The sequence below is a fragment of the Anastrepha ludens genome, chromosome 3, assembly GCF_028408465.1.
Source record: "Anastrepha ludens isolate Willacy chromosome 3, idAnaLude1.1, whole genome shotgun sequence".
NCBI classification, from domain to species: domain Eukaryota; kingdom Metazoa; phylum Arthropoda; class Insecta; order Diptera; family Tephritidae; genus Anastrepha; species Anastrepha ludens.
In genome coordinates, this window is record NC_071499.1 from 760843 (window position 1) to 775762 (window position 14920).

At 36.4% G+C, this 14920-nt stretch overlaps 1 protein-coding gene across 2 annotated transcripts; it reads right to left on the minus strand.

Moving 5' to 3' along the window:
* Positions 1 to 7504: 7504 nt before the first annotated feature.
* LOC128856800 (glutathione hydrolase 1 proenzyme) lies at positions 7505 to 11060 on the minus strand. 2 transcript variants are annotated; one of them, XM_054092146.1, is made up of 7 exons: positions 10921 to 11057; positions 10535 to 10699; positions 10193 to 10404; positions 9706 to 10102; positions 9229 to 9648; positions 8594 to 8834; positions 7505 to 8528 (listed from the first exon to the last, which is right to left on the minus strand). In XM_054092146.1, the coding sequence occupies exons 1-7, from the start codon at positions 11016 to 11018 to the stop codon at positions 8244 to 8246; spliced, it is 1818 nt and encodes a 605-aa protein (XP_053948121.1). In that variant the 5' UTR covers positions 11019 to 11057; the 3' UTR covers positions 7505 to 8243. The 2 variants fall into 2 exon arrangements, with proteins under 2 accessions (XP_053948121.1, XP_053948122.1); XM_054092147.1 differs by having other exon boundaries at positions 8414 to 8542; positions 10921 to 11060.
* Positions 11061 to 14920: the final 3860 nt, after the last annotated feature.

Consider the following 14920-nt stretch of genomic DNA (forward strand, 5'->3'; position numbering starts at 1 on the left):
GTTTCGTCATGTAGAATTTCAGAACTCGGAATTTTCAAAATGTGTAGAATTTGGATATTAGATTGCGCGGTGCACAAATAGAGCGTTAGAAAACAGGATGTGTTGTTGGACATACTCATATTTGTCAGATGTGTAGACTTTACATTATTTATTTCGTATTTTACAGTTTGAATAATTGCATAATTGCATGTGTCGGATAATTGTGAAAATTCTATTGCAGTATTATAAGACTATTTAGTATAGAAACACATGCCCAAATCCAAATACGGAAAATCTGTATCTGCCTTATTGGCCGCTGAGCGTGCTAAAAAATATAGTAAAATTTCTGGACCTTTGCACGTTGGCACTCGGCGTTGTCGCAGGTAATGGAACAATGAGCTGTATGAGCTTTACGACGATATCGACATAGCGCAGCGGATAGATATCCATCGGTTTCGTTAGCTGAGTTGTGTCGTCCGACTGGAAACAAACGCTCCGGTTTTGAAAGTATTCGATGCGGTATCAGTTGGTGGTGGAAGAGGAAGAGGAAGGCCTCCTCTGTGTTGGAAAGATTAAGTGGAGAAAGACTTTCGAGATAGAAACGACTGGCGCGCTTTGTTAAACTCGGCCAAAATCGCGTAAGCGGTTATCGCACCAATCAAGAAGAAGAAGATAATGATAACAGCGGTTTAGTTTCACGCAACGGTGAGTTCTGTTTCGTCACCGTTTTCAACTTCAGTATATTGTTGCACCCATTTATTTACCAACGTTTTCGACTTTTTGAAATATTTTGCTACAAATGTACGTGATATTTTTGGACCTTTAGGGTGTGCACATAGGAATACTGTTTCAAATCATTTTTCATACGTTTAACATATTTTGTAAAAACAATAGAAGTTTTCTGAATTTTGAAAATTATACAACGCGTATTGCAAAAATGATACACCTATTTAGCAGCATTTAAATTTTCTTATAACAGATCTCTAAGATTGATTTATGCCAGTCACGCTTCCATTAGACAGGCCGCATATTCGATAACTAATTTTGTTTTATAACCTCAATATATTCAAAACAGGTAACCAAAAGAGATAATTTCAGGGGAAAGGAAGGAACCGAGATCTGGTGAATACGGTAGCTGATGGGTGATACATATTTAATTTTTTCACCGCGTTTTAGACTTAATCAGAATTCTGTATTTCCAGTTATAGGTTTTCAATCAATCCTTTTTCCAACTTTTCATTGCATATTTATGTATGTACGTACATATATATGTGTACATTTCAGAGCAACGTTCCCACTATTTTATGAAAATCTATTTAACATAGTAGGACTGAATTTGGTAGTACTCATAAGAATCAAACTATAATGTCAAATTAAAAAACAATCTGCTTTTAATTGGTTTGTTTATAGTTTTTGTCATCACAGTTCCTTATTAGAGAGTTTCACTAAGTTGTCAATCAAATTATTTAATACATCTGGATTATGATGAAATACATACACACATACATACATACATAAATCTATACTAATATTATAAAGAGGAAAACTTTGTTTGTTTGTAATGAATAGGCTCAAAAACTACTGGACCGATTTTAAAAATTCTTTCACCATTCGAAAGCTACATCATCCACGAGTAACATGGATTATATTTTATTTTGGAAATAGGGCTCGAGATATAGGTCAAAACGTGGACCCGAGTAACCTTCGGATGTGTATGTACAATATGGGTATCAAATGGAAGCTGTTGGTGAATGCTTTAGTCCAGAGTATTTTTCATGCCGCTCCGTGACTAGGGTCTCGAGATAGAGACCAAAACGTGGACCCTAGAATGTGTTTGTACAATATAGATATCAAATTGAAGCTGTTGGTAAATGCTTTAGTACAGAGTATTTTTCATGCCGCTCCGTGACTGGGGTCTCGAGATATAGGTAAAAATGTGGACCCGGGTAACCTTTGGTTGTGTATGTACAATATGGGTATCAAATGAAAGCTGTTGATAAGTGCTTTAATACGGGGTAATTTTCATACCTATTGATGACTAGGGTCTCGAAATATATGCCAAAACGTGGACCCGCCGTGTCTTTGAACCGAATTAAACCAAACTTACGCACATTGTTAAGTAAGTATTGAAAATGGGTTTCGTAAAGTTTGGTTGTAATTCGGAGCACTGGCAACGGGTACAGCGTTCTTTTGAACCAGCCATAATGTCGCTTACTTTTTTAACGCTTGGGGCGGAACTGAACTGTCAAATTGACAGTGTGAGTTACAATGTGTCAATATTTCTTTCTGATTTGGATGCCATAAGGCAAAAACGTAAGTGCAACATGTAAAAATTGTTTGTGAATTTTTTTGGAGTGGATTTTGGAACAGTGAATAATTTCTTACGAAATTTGAGAATTTAATGTGAAATCCGAATGAAATTATGTGTTCGTGGAAAAAAAATTTTTTTTCGTTTTCTTTTTTTAAAAATATAAATGGATAATGGTTAAAAAAGCTCCAATGCTTAATAAAACATATAAATTGAAACGAAAAATTCATGGATGATCAGGAAAAAAGACGATTGTTTATTCATATGCGTTGATTTGAAATTTAAAAATCTTAATTTAAGAATCTTCTTTTTTCCTGATTTTCAATTTATATTTTATATTTACTCAAAAACAAATAGAAAAACAAAAAATATTGTTTACGCCAAAGCGCTTGAATAAAGAATAAAGAAATAAATAATATGAAAATCATATACATATTTTCTGTTCTAAACCATATCTATTCTATTTTAGTGTGCCCAGCGAAGGGGGCCGGGTTTGCTAGTTCGAAAATATAACATCACGCTCTGCCGTCTGTAGTATCTAAGCAAACATCAAAGTTACAATACAAAGGTTTTGTCTGAAGCTATGGCTATTGCATAGGGCAGGTTTTGCTTCAAAGGCATCTGAAAAATACCAGAGAGTGTCATTAAACACGTCTGCTGAGCTGTAATCAAATTTATGTAATATTTGAAAAGCAGCGTGGAAGTGAGTTCTCTTGGAATAAATAAATAAATAATATAGTATTTACATGACCCTTTTTCCCCATGCTTCCTTTAGTTTACAATATCTTTCAATTGCGCTATTGACTATCTTTTCGCTCATTCTGATTGTGTGTGTATGTTCATATCAGTTTTTACTTTGGAGCGAAAAGCAAACAAAAAGCAGCATGTGATTACATTCCTAATTCTAGCTAATCAAATAAAGAAATAGTGGAATCATTAGTAACTGCAAAACTTAAATACGAACAATGTAGTTTATTATAATATGAAGTGCAACCAAAGGCCGGTTTAGGGGTTGTTTATTATTCATGCTTTTTCGTATATGTATCTGGTCCAGAGAACGTTTATTATATTCAGAAGTTTCATCGACTACGAATAGTGTGAATTGTGGAAAATCAAATCGACTGGCGAAGTTTAGTCACCACAACCAGCTCGACAGCGGATTGACAGAATTGAGTGGAGGGTAGTCCCACTAATGTACATATATTGCACGAATTAATTGCCGGCGGCATTTCGCTATCCATTTGAAGTTGTTTTTACTTTTATTCATCCACATTTTATAACAGGACAATTCTAAACCTTGGGACTACAGAAACAAAATACATTTATAGATGCAAATTCATATTTCTGGAAGCTAAGTACACTCAGTCATAAAACGAGTGCACTACATTTCCCGGCGCACACCTGAGTCGTCCATACACCATTTTTTCTGGAGGAAGATAAAAATTTTAAGTCTAAAATTAAAGAAATCACTGACGATCACTCGAACATAGTTAACATCGCGATATTTCTTATTATTTAGAATTATTTGCGCACATTTGGTTAATCATGGGTTTTTTATGCCAAGGGCCCCACTCTGTATGTACAATATTCATGCAAGCACACATACATATGTATGTATGTACGTAAATATGTCTTTAAATGCTCGTCAGTCGCAGTATGTATGTATGTACGTAAATATGTCTTATAAATGCTCGTCAGTCGCAGCTGTTACGCCTCAAGTGCTCGCAGAAACAAAAACAAAGTTATGTCTTCGACATTTCGATACTATTAAAAATTGCGAGGCCATTATTTTTTGCTCACTCATAGTAGATCAATATTAATTTTATTCAAGATATTATTATGGGTTCTCTAATAATTAGGTAATTAGATAAATCAATTGTAAATAAAAAACCAAAACTCTGAACCAAGAGTGTGGCTTTTTTAGTGTACATACGAGTATGTTACATTAATACATACATACATATGTACATTAAACTTTCGGATGCATCCCAAAGCGCCACACGCCTAATATTCAAGTATTCACTTCACGTGTAGTAGTGTGCATAGCAACAGCGACCAATGCCGCAAATTGCTAAACTTAAATTTTTCAATTAAAATACACTTTTTATTTCTATCTTTAATGCATAGGTTTCATCATACTAAAGGTCTAAAAGATTGAGTAAATTAATATATGAAAACATTTTGTTGGTGCTTTATGGGATTATAATTAGTACTTTTTGGCTCACAACTATAGTATGAATGTGTACTCGTACATGTGTCAGTATTTCAGTTTATTTGACGAATGATGGTTGTTTTCTAAGTGCTGGATAAGTTTGTAGGCCTTTACCTGTTTGTCTTTTTGCGCGCTTGAATGAATGATTTTTAATATGAAGAAGGAATTTCTATATAATATAGCAACGAAAGTCTTTACAAATTACACAGTTGCTATATTTTCAGCCTGAGGTGCTCTCTCCAAAATGATACGAACAGTTTTTGAATTCCCTTATTGAATTCAGAACATTTGTTTTTTAATAATATTTTAAGGTTTTATTGGTTCAATAATGAAATATGAAACGATTCAACAAGAAAGATTTGTATATGAATGAAATATGAATAATACGAAACGAAAAATAAGTAGAACCAATTTCAATATATTATTAATGAACATATTAAAATAATACTTGTAGCTAGCCTTCGGCGCTAACATTATCGAACAAAGAAGATTCCATGCGTTCGTCCCGTTGAACCTTGTACAATATGTAATAAACAAAAAAGTCGTTACTAAAGTAGGATCACCAAAAAGCATTTTCTTTCACTTATTTTTTTTTTCGGGACAACTAGCAAGTTCAGCACTCAGACATTACTCAGACGATCTCCGAATAAATCTGAGCAGATCTTGTGGTGCCAAGAAGCCAAGATGGTCGCTTCTTAACACATCAGAGCGAAGGCGGGGCAGACGCACAGGAAGTGGTCCGCCGTCTCACCCTTCTCTCACAAGCTGGGCAGAGTACACTGTCTGAGATGTCCACCCTTTCCATGTGCTTCGCCCATAGAAAGTGGCCCGTCATCAGTCCAACCAGCCGTCTGCACTCCCTTCTGTTTAATGACAGGAGGGTTTGCGACAGTCGATCGGACATGAAAAGTAACATCAGTTTAGTCCATCTGCAGCCTCTCTCAGCCTGCCAAACTCGCTTGTGGGTTGTAGTAACCCATTTGCTAACCGTGGCTTTGATGGCCGCAGAAGAGAGTGACAAAACGGGTTCTGGGCCAAAGAAGTTAGTCGTTACCCACGATACCCATGTGTCACGGAACCCATGTTAGCATCAGGCTATTATGTCTGCCAACATAGTTCAGCCTGGATTTACAGGACTCGACTACCCCTGATGTGGTTGGGGGGCTATCTAAGGCCATGAGCGCAGCTTGACTGTCGCTGCAGACACATAGATCTGCCTCTCCATCGGTTTTCCACAACAAAGTTCATCGCTTCTTGAACTACATACACCTCCGCTTGAAACACAGATGCATGCATTCCAAGAGCAAAGTGCAGTTTTGTCCTGCTGTATTCCGGGTAGACCCCAGAGCCGGAGCCATGCTCGGTCCTGGAGTCATCCGTGAAAATGCGAAAACAGTGTTTGCCGGGCTCATTTTCAAAGTTTTACCACAACTGAGCCTCTGGCAGCACTACACTGTATCTCTTTTCAAGTACGACTCTTGATGGCATGGAGTCAAGTGGCATGGCAAGAATCGTTGGATCGAAGTTCATGCCTTCTCTGATTTCCAATGCCGAACAGGGGGCGTACCAGTTCCCATTGTGTTTCAGCCTGCAGATGGCCTTCAAGGCCTCTCCTTGGATGAAAGCATCAAGTGGTTGTAAACCAATCAGAGCATCTAATGCCGGGCCTGAAGTAGTCGGAAAAGCTCCGGTGCAACAGATGGCCACAGGGCGTTGTAGTCTCGATAAGGTCCTCCTGACTCCCTCGAGAGAGAGTCTACCCATCTAGACCACTGATGCATAGGTGATCTTAGTTGGGAACTCAACATTTTTTCTTCTTCTTGATAACGGCTTAAGCGATTTTGTAAGAGTTTAACAAAGCGCGTCAGTCGTTTCTTTCTCATGCTAACCGGCGCCAGTTGGAAACACCAAGTGAAGTCAAGACCTTCTGCTACCACCATCGAATACTTTCAGAGCCGGAGCGTTTGTATCCATTCGGACGACATGACCCAGTTATCGAATCGCTCCACATGTCTATGTGGTCGTAAAGCTCATACATCCCATTGTTCCATCGTCTACGATACTAGCTGTTGCCAACGGGGAAAGATCTAAAAATTCTCCGGATATGTACGGAGACTCGAACCTACGTTCTCCCAACCGATTCGGCTAAGTCGGTGGCGCCAAAGCTATTAATCTGGTTTTAGTAACCCCTAAAACCATCTCTTGCAGTTGGTGTCACTCAATACCGCTTTTAGCCGTCCCGCTGTATAATAAGAGGCAAGAATTAAATTTGTTGTGCGAAATATCTGTCTTGATTAGGGACCGAAATTAACAGTTTTCTCGAATTTATCAATTGGAAACATTTAGCGAAAAAGTGCTTTCATAACCGTTATTACGTTTCCGATTCTCTGCTCACTATGTTTGTGCTCTGCTCGCTTGACGAACAAATTTCATGGCCGCTAGCGAGTAGGTATAGTTATAACTCATCAAACTGGTATAACTCACTATTTTCAATACTGCCAACTCTCTTTTCTGATAGGGAAACTTTTGTCCCTTCAATTTGGCGAATTCTCTTGACTGGGAGTATATTTTATGACGAAATTAAAAAAATGCACATTTTGACAGCTCCCTCACGAGAAAAAAAGTTCCGCATCTAGTCATCTACGGTTCAGACGGCAACGAAGCAACAAGGGCGAAGATTGTGTGGATTTTTTTCGTATATCACCAACACACTCTCAGTTTTTTCGTTCACAAACCGCTGTCATGTCCCCTGCTACGTCAGCTAATCAGCTGATTCTTTCTAATTCGGTGAGAGCCGGTTAACGGTCTGTTCTTGGTAGCACCTCTAAACATCTTTTCACCATGATTCTCTCAAACTTAAAACATACTCTGTGTGCATACTACATACTTGACGACTTGAAATTGCTTGCTCCGCTTCCGTTTTTTCCTACTCCAACATTTCAGTCATTTAAATTTTGAATAGAGTACTTGTAAAAGCAAACATATAATTTAAATAAAGAATTTTAATTAGGAGAGCAACTCTGTTCACTGAACTATACTGAATACTGATTAAGTTTTCTCTGCTCTGAATTTAAATAAAATACACAGCTTAGAGATCTAAAACCTACAGTTCTCTATGTTTCCTAAGTTAAGTGGTGTTTAACACGTGAGGCTGGTATGGTAGGCTAGCCTAACTTATGTAAAACTATGTTTAAGTCTAACTAAATAAGACCAACAGAGCTGTAAGTCTGATCTAACTGATAACTGGTGCTCTAAATCAATCTTAATAACTAAAAAATTCTATTCACGATTGCTTTTTTATCACATTACAATAATTTTTCAGTTTGGTTTTTAAATATGAAATTCTTTTTGTTTCGATAGGTGCAAAATTAAGTATAGGCGGCCCTATGTAAGCCGATACGCTGCAAACTCGTAATTCTAGGGAGTAGCTGTAATTTTTCTCATTACAAGTAAAATATATACATAGATTTTTACATATATAAAAATTATCAAAAATAATACTTTAATTTCAAAGCATATTACAAGCTTAATAGAAAAATTATTTATGATCATTTTATCGTGCTTTGGAGGTCGTGTTCAAATGTTATTAATATTATTTCATGCATCGAGTTATGCTTAGTTGCGGATAGGTGAGTTTTTCGCGAAACTGAATTGTATGCGTAGCATTTCTTTTGAATTTGAAAAACGTTCTGAACGATTTAAAAAAAACTAACGATTTGAGAACACTACAAACAACGTAAGTTCTTAAGCACTAAACGGCTGGTAAACCACTTTCCAACTGCCTACCCGTCGACGATCACAAGCTGGTTGGGGCTCTTCAGTTTTAAGACCGATCGCCGTAAGTGCAGAATAGGCTTTATCTTTAGGCAAAAAATTAATGTCGTGTCCCACTTTCAGCAAATAATTGTTAATGTACTCTGGCACCTCAGGTTCGACGTCCACTTGCATAGGTGCCAGTTGATGATGTACACGCCCAGCGTCAAGAGATTCTTGTATAGTATTGTTCAACATAAAATAACGTAGAATGGACTGTTGGAAAAAAACTTTATTTTGAATATATATGTATGTACTTTATTTTTTTGAATTTGTGGTACCTGAGCAACAGAAGTAGTGATCCGCGATCCTCCAGCACCGCCAATCATCAATTTTACATCGCCATTTTGATCCAGCACTATACTGGGGCATGTGGAGCTCATAGGACGCTTGCCCGGTTTGATATAATTTGAAGGTGAGGAAGGAATCCCGTAAGTGTTTATCAGCCCTGGTGTGGAGAAATCATCCATTTCGTCATTAAGTATTATGCCTGTTTGACGAGATCGAACTTTGGAACCAAAGCTTATGAAATAAAAATAAAGTTGGAAATTTAAATATATAATGAAATTTAATTCGTGTATTTAAACGTTTAATAAGGATTTTCAGATACGTCAAAAAAGAGAACAAATGCGGGCTTTAAGAATGTCTACAAATTCAGTTTGTACAAGTTAGAGTATGCGAGCTCTTTCGTTTATATGGATATGTGTACTAAGGCTTTTAGAATGAGAGGAATATATTTAATTATGCTTGTTTGTCGGGTTTGTCTGTAAAGCATTTAGGTTACGCCTAATCAACACATGAAAACCTTGTGATTGTAACATTGTAAATGTGCAATATTCATGAAAAGGTGTATGATTTTATACTAATTACGTTTTAGAAAATCGTGGTCTGGGTTTAAAGAGTTCTGTGTACTCACTGACTGTTTACCGTACTGGTTATAGCGATCGCGTCACCGTTTGGTGCTAATACTGCAATGTTTGCCGTTCCTTTGTCGTCTTCATTTGTAAAATTTGCACCGTAGAAAGCAAAATCCGCGCACGTCCGATCATCAGAAATAAGTTTTCTATTCTCGGCCGCAAAGCTGGAGCTAAGCAAATTATTATAGGTTTCAGCCACATCCGGCTCATAGTGAATATCGCCTAGGGAAGTTCGGTGCCCGTATGCATGCTTGAAAGTCTCGACCAATCGCTGCCAAAACACAGTTTCATTTGCAGTGTACATCGGTTCCATGACGTTGAGAATGAAGGCAAGTACAGCACCGCTAGTAGGCAAGGGAGTGGTATGTAAGGTGTAACCTCGCTCAAAATGTACCTCCACTGAATCTTCCCAACGTACTCTACGGATGCTCTTGTGTAAACTTAGAACACATTCAGTTAATCGGATACGTACTCACTCGTAATTTCTCAAATCCTCCTCCGTTATGATTCCACCCATCTCTTGTATATCATGTACGAGTTGTTTTCCAATTATGCCACCTCTGTAAATTACCTCTGGACCCTCTTCAGCCACCATCCTCAACGTTTCGCCCAATTTCCGGCGAAACATTACTTCACCTTCTTTGTAAAGATCATTCGTTTCAGGATTAATAAATATTTCGGCCATTGAGGGTTCGTTACGTATACGGTCGGCATACAGGGTCAGTACATTTGAAAGATATTTTGAGACTTTAAGACCTTTAAAGCACAAATCAATGGTAGGTTCGAATAACACCTTCCACGGCAGCTTCCCAAATTTGCTATGTAAACGCCAATATCCAAAAATTTCGCTTGGTACAGCTGCTGAAATGGCGCCTACGGACATATGTACATTATACCACTACATGTGTACTGCTTATGGCATTCGATTACTCGATTAAAATCATCAATTAAAATGTTGCTTACCGGTTATATGTTTGTTGATGAACATGTTCTGATCTGACAAAGCCGGTGCAGTTTCGCGCGCAATTAGTGTCTCCACTTTGCCGGTTTCTTTGGTGTAAATTGTTGCAACAAACCCTCCACCTACACCCATGCTATGAGGCAGCATAACGCCTTCACACAACAACGTCGCAATGGCCGCATCCACTGCAGACCCACCGTCACTTAATATTTTGCTATACGATACATATGCATGTATGTGTGTGGCGCAGTCAATTCACATTTAAATACATATTGAAATAAATAAATATTATGTAATATGTATGTATGCACATCTGTAAATATGTCTTATGCATTTCGATTTACCCTCCAATGTCGGCGCAACCATCACCATTTGATACTACGGCTCCATATCCCAGTTTTAGTGGATCTTTTTGTTTATTTCTCAATCCAAAAATCAAACCGAATGAAATGCCAATAATGGCTAGAGATAGTATTACCCAAATAATGGCGTATTTTTTGCAATATTCACTGAAATATAAATTGTTTGTGAGTGTGGGTGTTTTGTTTTTGTTAATTTTGACAAATTTTTCTTAATGCAAAATTTTCGGCGATTTAATTTGATACAATTTGAAAGAAGCAAAATACAAGAAATTTCACAATTTAAAATAAAAACTCGAACAAACTTGATTTACTGAGACTGTCAAAAATGGCTTTCAATAAAACTGTTCTGCCAAAAATTTTTTGTAAACCTTTTGTCCTCTTCATCTGTCAGCAATGGCGATTTCATTTCAATTACTTCCAAATTTCGCCACGGTGTTCGGGAAACAAGTGACAAATTACTGAACATAACTTTTGATCATTTATAAAGCCGTTTATATGTATGTATGTATGTACGTATGCAGGAATAATACGTATTTCTAAATTGGTTGATCTAGAAACGACCAAGGGTGGCTAAGTGTAAAATGCTACCATTTACATTTTTTATTATATCTTTGAAGAATGCGACGATTAGACTCTGGTCAACTGTAAGTGTTTTAATATTTTCTACAACAAATGCAACTATTATCGAAAGTTTTTTTAATTAGCCAGTGTTAGAAAATACCCGAATCCTTAGTGAATTGGATTAATAAATAAAATTATAAAGTTATTTACAAAAACAAATAATTACAGGCAAGCCACATTGAACAAGCAATAGCAGTACAGTACAAAAACAACAAGAGTAGTATATTTTGTTTTTGCTTTTGGTCTAAAGAATTTCAAAATCTATCAATAAAGATTTCCAGCCTAAAGTACGTGCACATACATGTGCATTAATTACCAATAAATCCACAAAATTAATCTACCCCTTCACATATGGCCGATTACCGGCAAAATTGACAATCAGCTGTCAATACAGTTGCGAAAGGTTTTGCTTCATAGAAATTTATTTCTTCATAGGATGTTTCTGGTTTGTTTAATTATTATTAACGAAATGGAGAAAAGTCTAGGAAAGCCTATGGTTGAATATGGTTTGTGTGCGAAACTTATTTTGGTATAGTGTAGCCACTTGTTTGTATTTTATAAATAATAATTTTTTAAAAATGTCTAAGTATCAAAGCAAATACTTAGAAAAAATGTTCCAAAATTATTTTTTTTATAACATTGGCATCTGAATTTTATTGTAAAAATATCGATTTATCACACATTTCAGTTGAATATTGAGATATAGATATCAAATCAAAGCGGTAATAAAAATATTTTTAACTGATGTTGACACTTACTTTTTCGACAGTTAGAAATCGTTTACAAAAATATATTGATTGTAAAAAATATGTATACACACATATACATACATACATATATCAGTGTAAAGTTAAAAAGCCTTAATCCGATATTTGGTTTAATGGTGTTGTTATCTAATTTTAAACAAAAATTTAAATTCTTAAAATAATTTAATTAGACTTTAGGATATGGGTATCTAACGAAATGTGTTGAAGAGTATAAAGGCAGGCGGGCACCGACTGGTGGTTTTATAAAAAAGGAGTGGGCTTTATTTCCAAAAAAAATGTTTTGGTTCAATAAACTGTTTTAATGTTCGGAAAGGCAGCTATCGATGCCATTGCCATCGATATTTAGAGGATGGTAGAAAATATAAATATTGTTGTTCATAATGCGGTGGCACAGAATTAATCACCCTATCAGAAGAACTAAACAGCTGCAGTATACAAATAGACAGGCTATGGAGCGCGTAAAGGTCAAAATAAAAATCTGCATCACTTCACCACCCATCGATAGTGCCTGGGTTCGAAGCTCGCTCTGGGCATGAAAACACCAAAAATGATTAAAAAGTTTTGGTTAATACCGGCTGCCCGTCGACAGGCAACGCAAAACCCCCGGATACATTTCTGCCATAAAGAAGCTCCTCATAAAAAACCATTATTTGCGAAATAAGTGCCGAGCATCAGAAAACTATCGGCTTAGCTTAGTTTTTGTTTACAAATCAGCTTCGGTATTTGAACTGATAATCGTCAAATTTATAGATCATTTCGTAATATTTATGAATATATGGTGTTAAAACTTTGAACTGTCCGATTGTTCCGCAATTTCTTTATCAGGTGCACCAATTAAATCATACAAATTTGATTAAGTGTTTTCTCATATTTATATCTGGCATCAAGAGCGCTTCCAGACATGTCGTTTGTGTACAAAATATAGTACATAATTTCCAGCATTTGTGTACCGCTTAGTATTTATGTATGTACCGCGTAATATTAATTTAATAAAAACTTCTATACTGTCTTTGATTAGCTAGTAATGAACCATTACATTGTCAACATATTACTGACAGAAGGCCTGACGTTGACATTGTTGCAGAAATTTTGGGACATAGCTTAATACCATCTCATAAAAAATAACACTACCGCTATTATTACAGCTCGAACACATCCGCTGCCTTTTGATTATTTCCGATTTAATTTTTTCGGATTTTTTGTTTTAAGTGCCTTAAAGGCGATGTGCTTAATGGTAGTACAAAGGCGAATAAGCGAGAAGCGAACGATTTTCTCGTTGTATGCTCTGCTGAAAACAAATTGGAATAGGAATGCTTTCTATCTTTCAGAGATTAGTGGGTACGTGTTTTCATTGCTGGCAAACAAAAATAATTTCTCGCTAAGATACTCTAAAAATAAAATTATTTATATAAAAATACGAAAACCAAACATTTGGAAGCCACTAAAATAGTTAACTTATCTGCGTAATTACATTTTCGTGTTTTCCGTTTTATCCAGGATACATACCTATTTTTAGAAATAATCATTAAATGTATGCGTGATTAAAAAATAGTAAAAATAATGCAAACTCTGAAAAGATAGCTTAGTTTTTGATGTATATTCGCTGAGTTTAGGGTAGTAGTTGGATGAGCCCAGTAAGAACTATAGCCCAATCAGAATGAACACATAGCATACGTTCCAGCGAAGTATTTGACTGACATGATCTATAAAGAGTGGAGAGATGTAACAATAAAACGTTGCCATATACATATAAACGACGATTTAAGATACACATAAATTATCTGAGGGACGAAATTTCTGCAGGACTTGTGCGGTAAAAGTTAAGAATACAGTCGTCAATTGCCAGTCGATTGCTTCCGAAACAAATGCCTTCTAACTGAGCTATTATAAAATTATAAAAATACCTCTTTTTCAAAAACTATGCTCACTAAATATTTTGTAAGCCTTCATAAACTCATTTGAATAATCCAACTTAATATCATTGTAAGTTTTAAACTGCAATCAATTAAAATCCAGATTCTTGTCAGAGACTTAAAAATCATTAGATAATCCCATTTTCCTTTGGAAATTACAATTATGTCACATAACATATGCATTATTTATTTCATACTGTCTATACTTGCAGTGCTATAACTACTAGAAGGTGGTGTACGTTAGCTGTACGTTACATTCTTATAAAGGGTGATCATTTTAGAGATGTCGGATTTTCAATTGAAATAAAACAACGAAAAGTCAAATTGATTAGGCAATCTTTTATATTTTTGTGTAGAACCATTTATGTTTTAACTGCAGTCCCTTTCAAATGTTGGCAGCAACTGCGCCGTGATCTGGCCATCCGTAAACACCAATTTGGAATGACTCGATGGAGGACTTCGGTTGGTATCTTCTGAATAACTTTAGTAATGATGGCTTCCAATGCCTCAAGCGAAGCTAGTTTATCCACAAAGCATATAGACTTAAGACATACGCCCACAAATAAAAGTCCAAAAGTGAGATATCACTCGATCTTGTGGGTCAATCCACTGGTCCGTGACGAGAGATAAATTACTCACCGAAACGACGACGCATTGTTTCACGGGCTGTGTGGCTATATTGCAAGTAGCGCCGTCCGTCGTCTTGTTGGAACGAAATGTTTTAGGGATCACGAGCTTCAATTTGTGGCATCAAAAAGTCGATTATCACGACGCGATAACATTCGCCATCCACTGTTACATTGGCGCCAGCCTCGTCTTCGAAAAAATATGAACCGATGATTCTTCCTACCCATATGTTGCACCAAACTGTTGTTTTCAATGGATGTAATTATTGTTATTGAGCGTTCAACCCAAATACGTCAATTTTGCTCATTGACGTAGCCAGTACACCAAAAATGGTCCTCATTGTTGCACACTATAAGTTGGCTTGAGCACACATCGTCGATTTTCGTAATACAATTCTATGATTTCTTAACGTTGTGAGGGCATAAGTTTTTCCATGATGA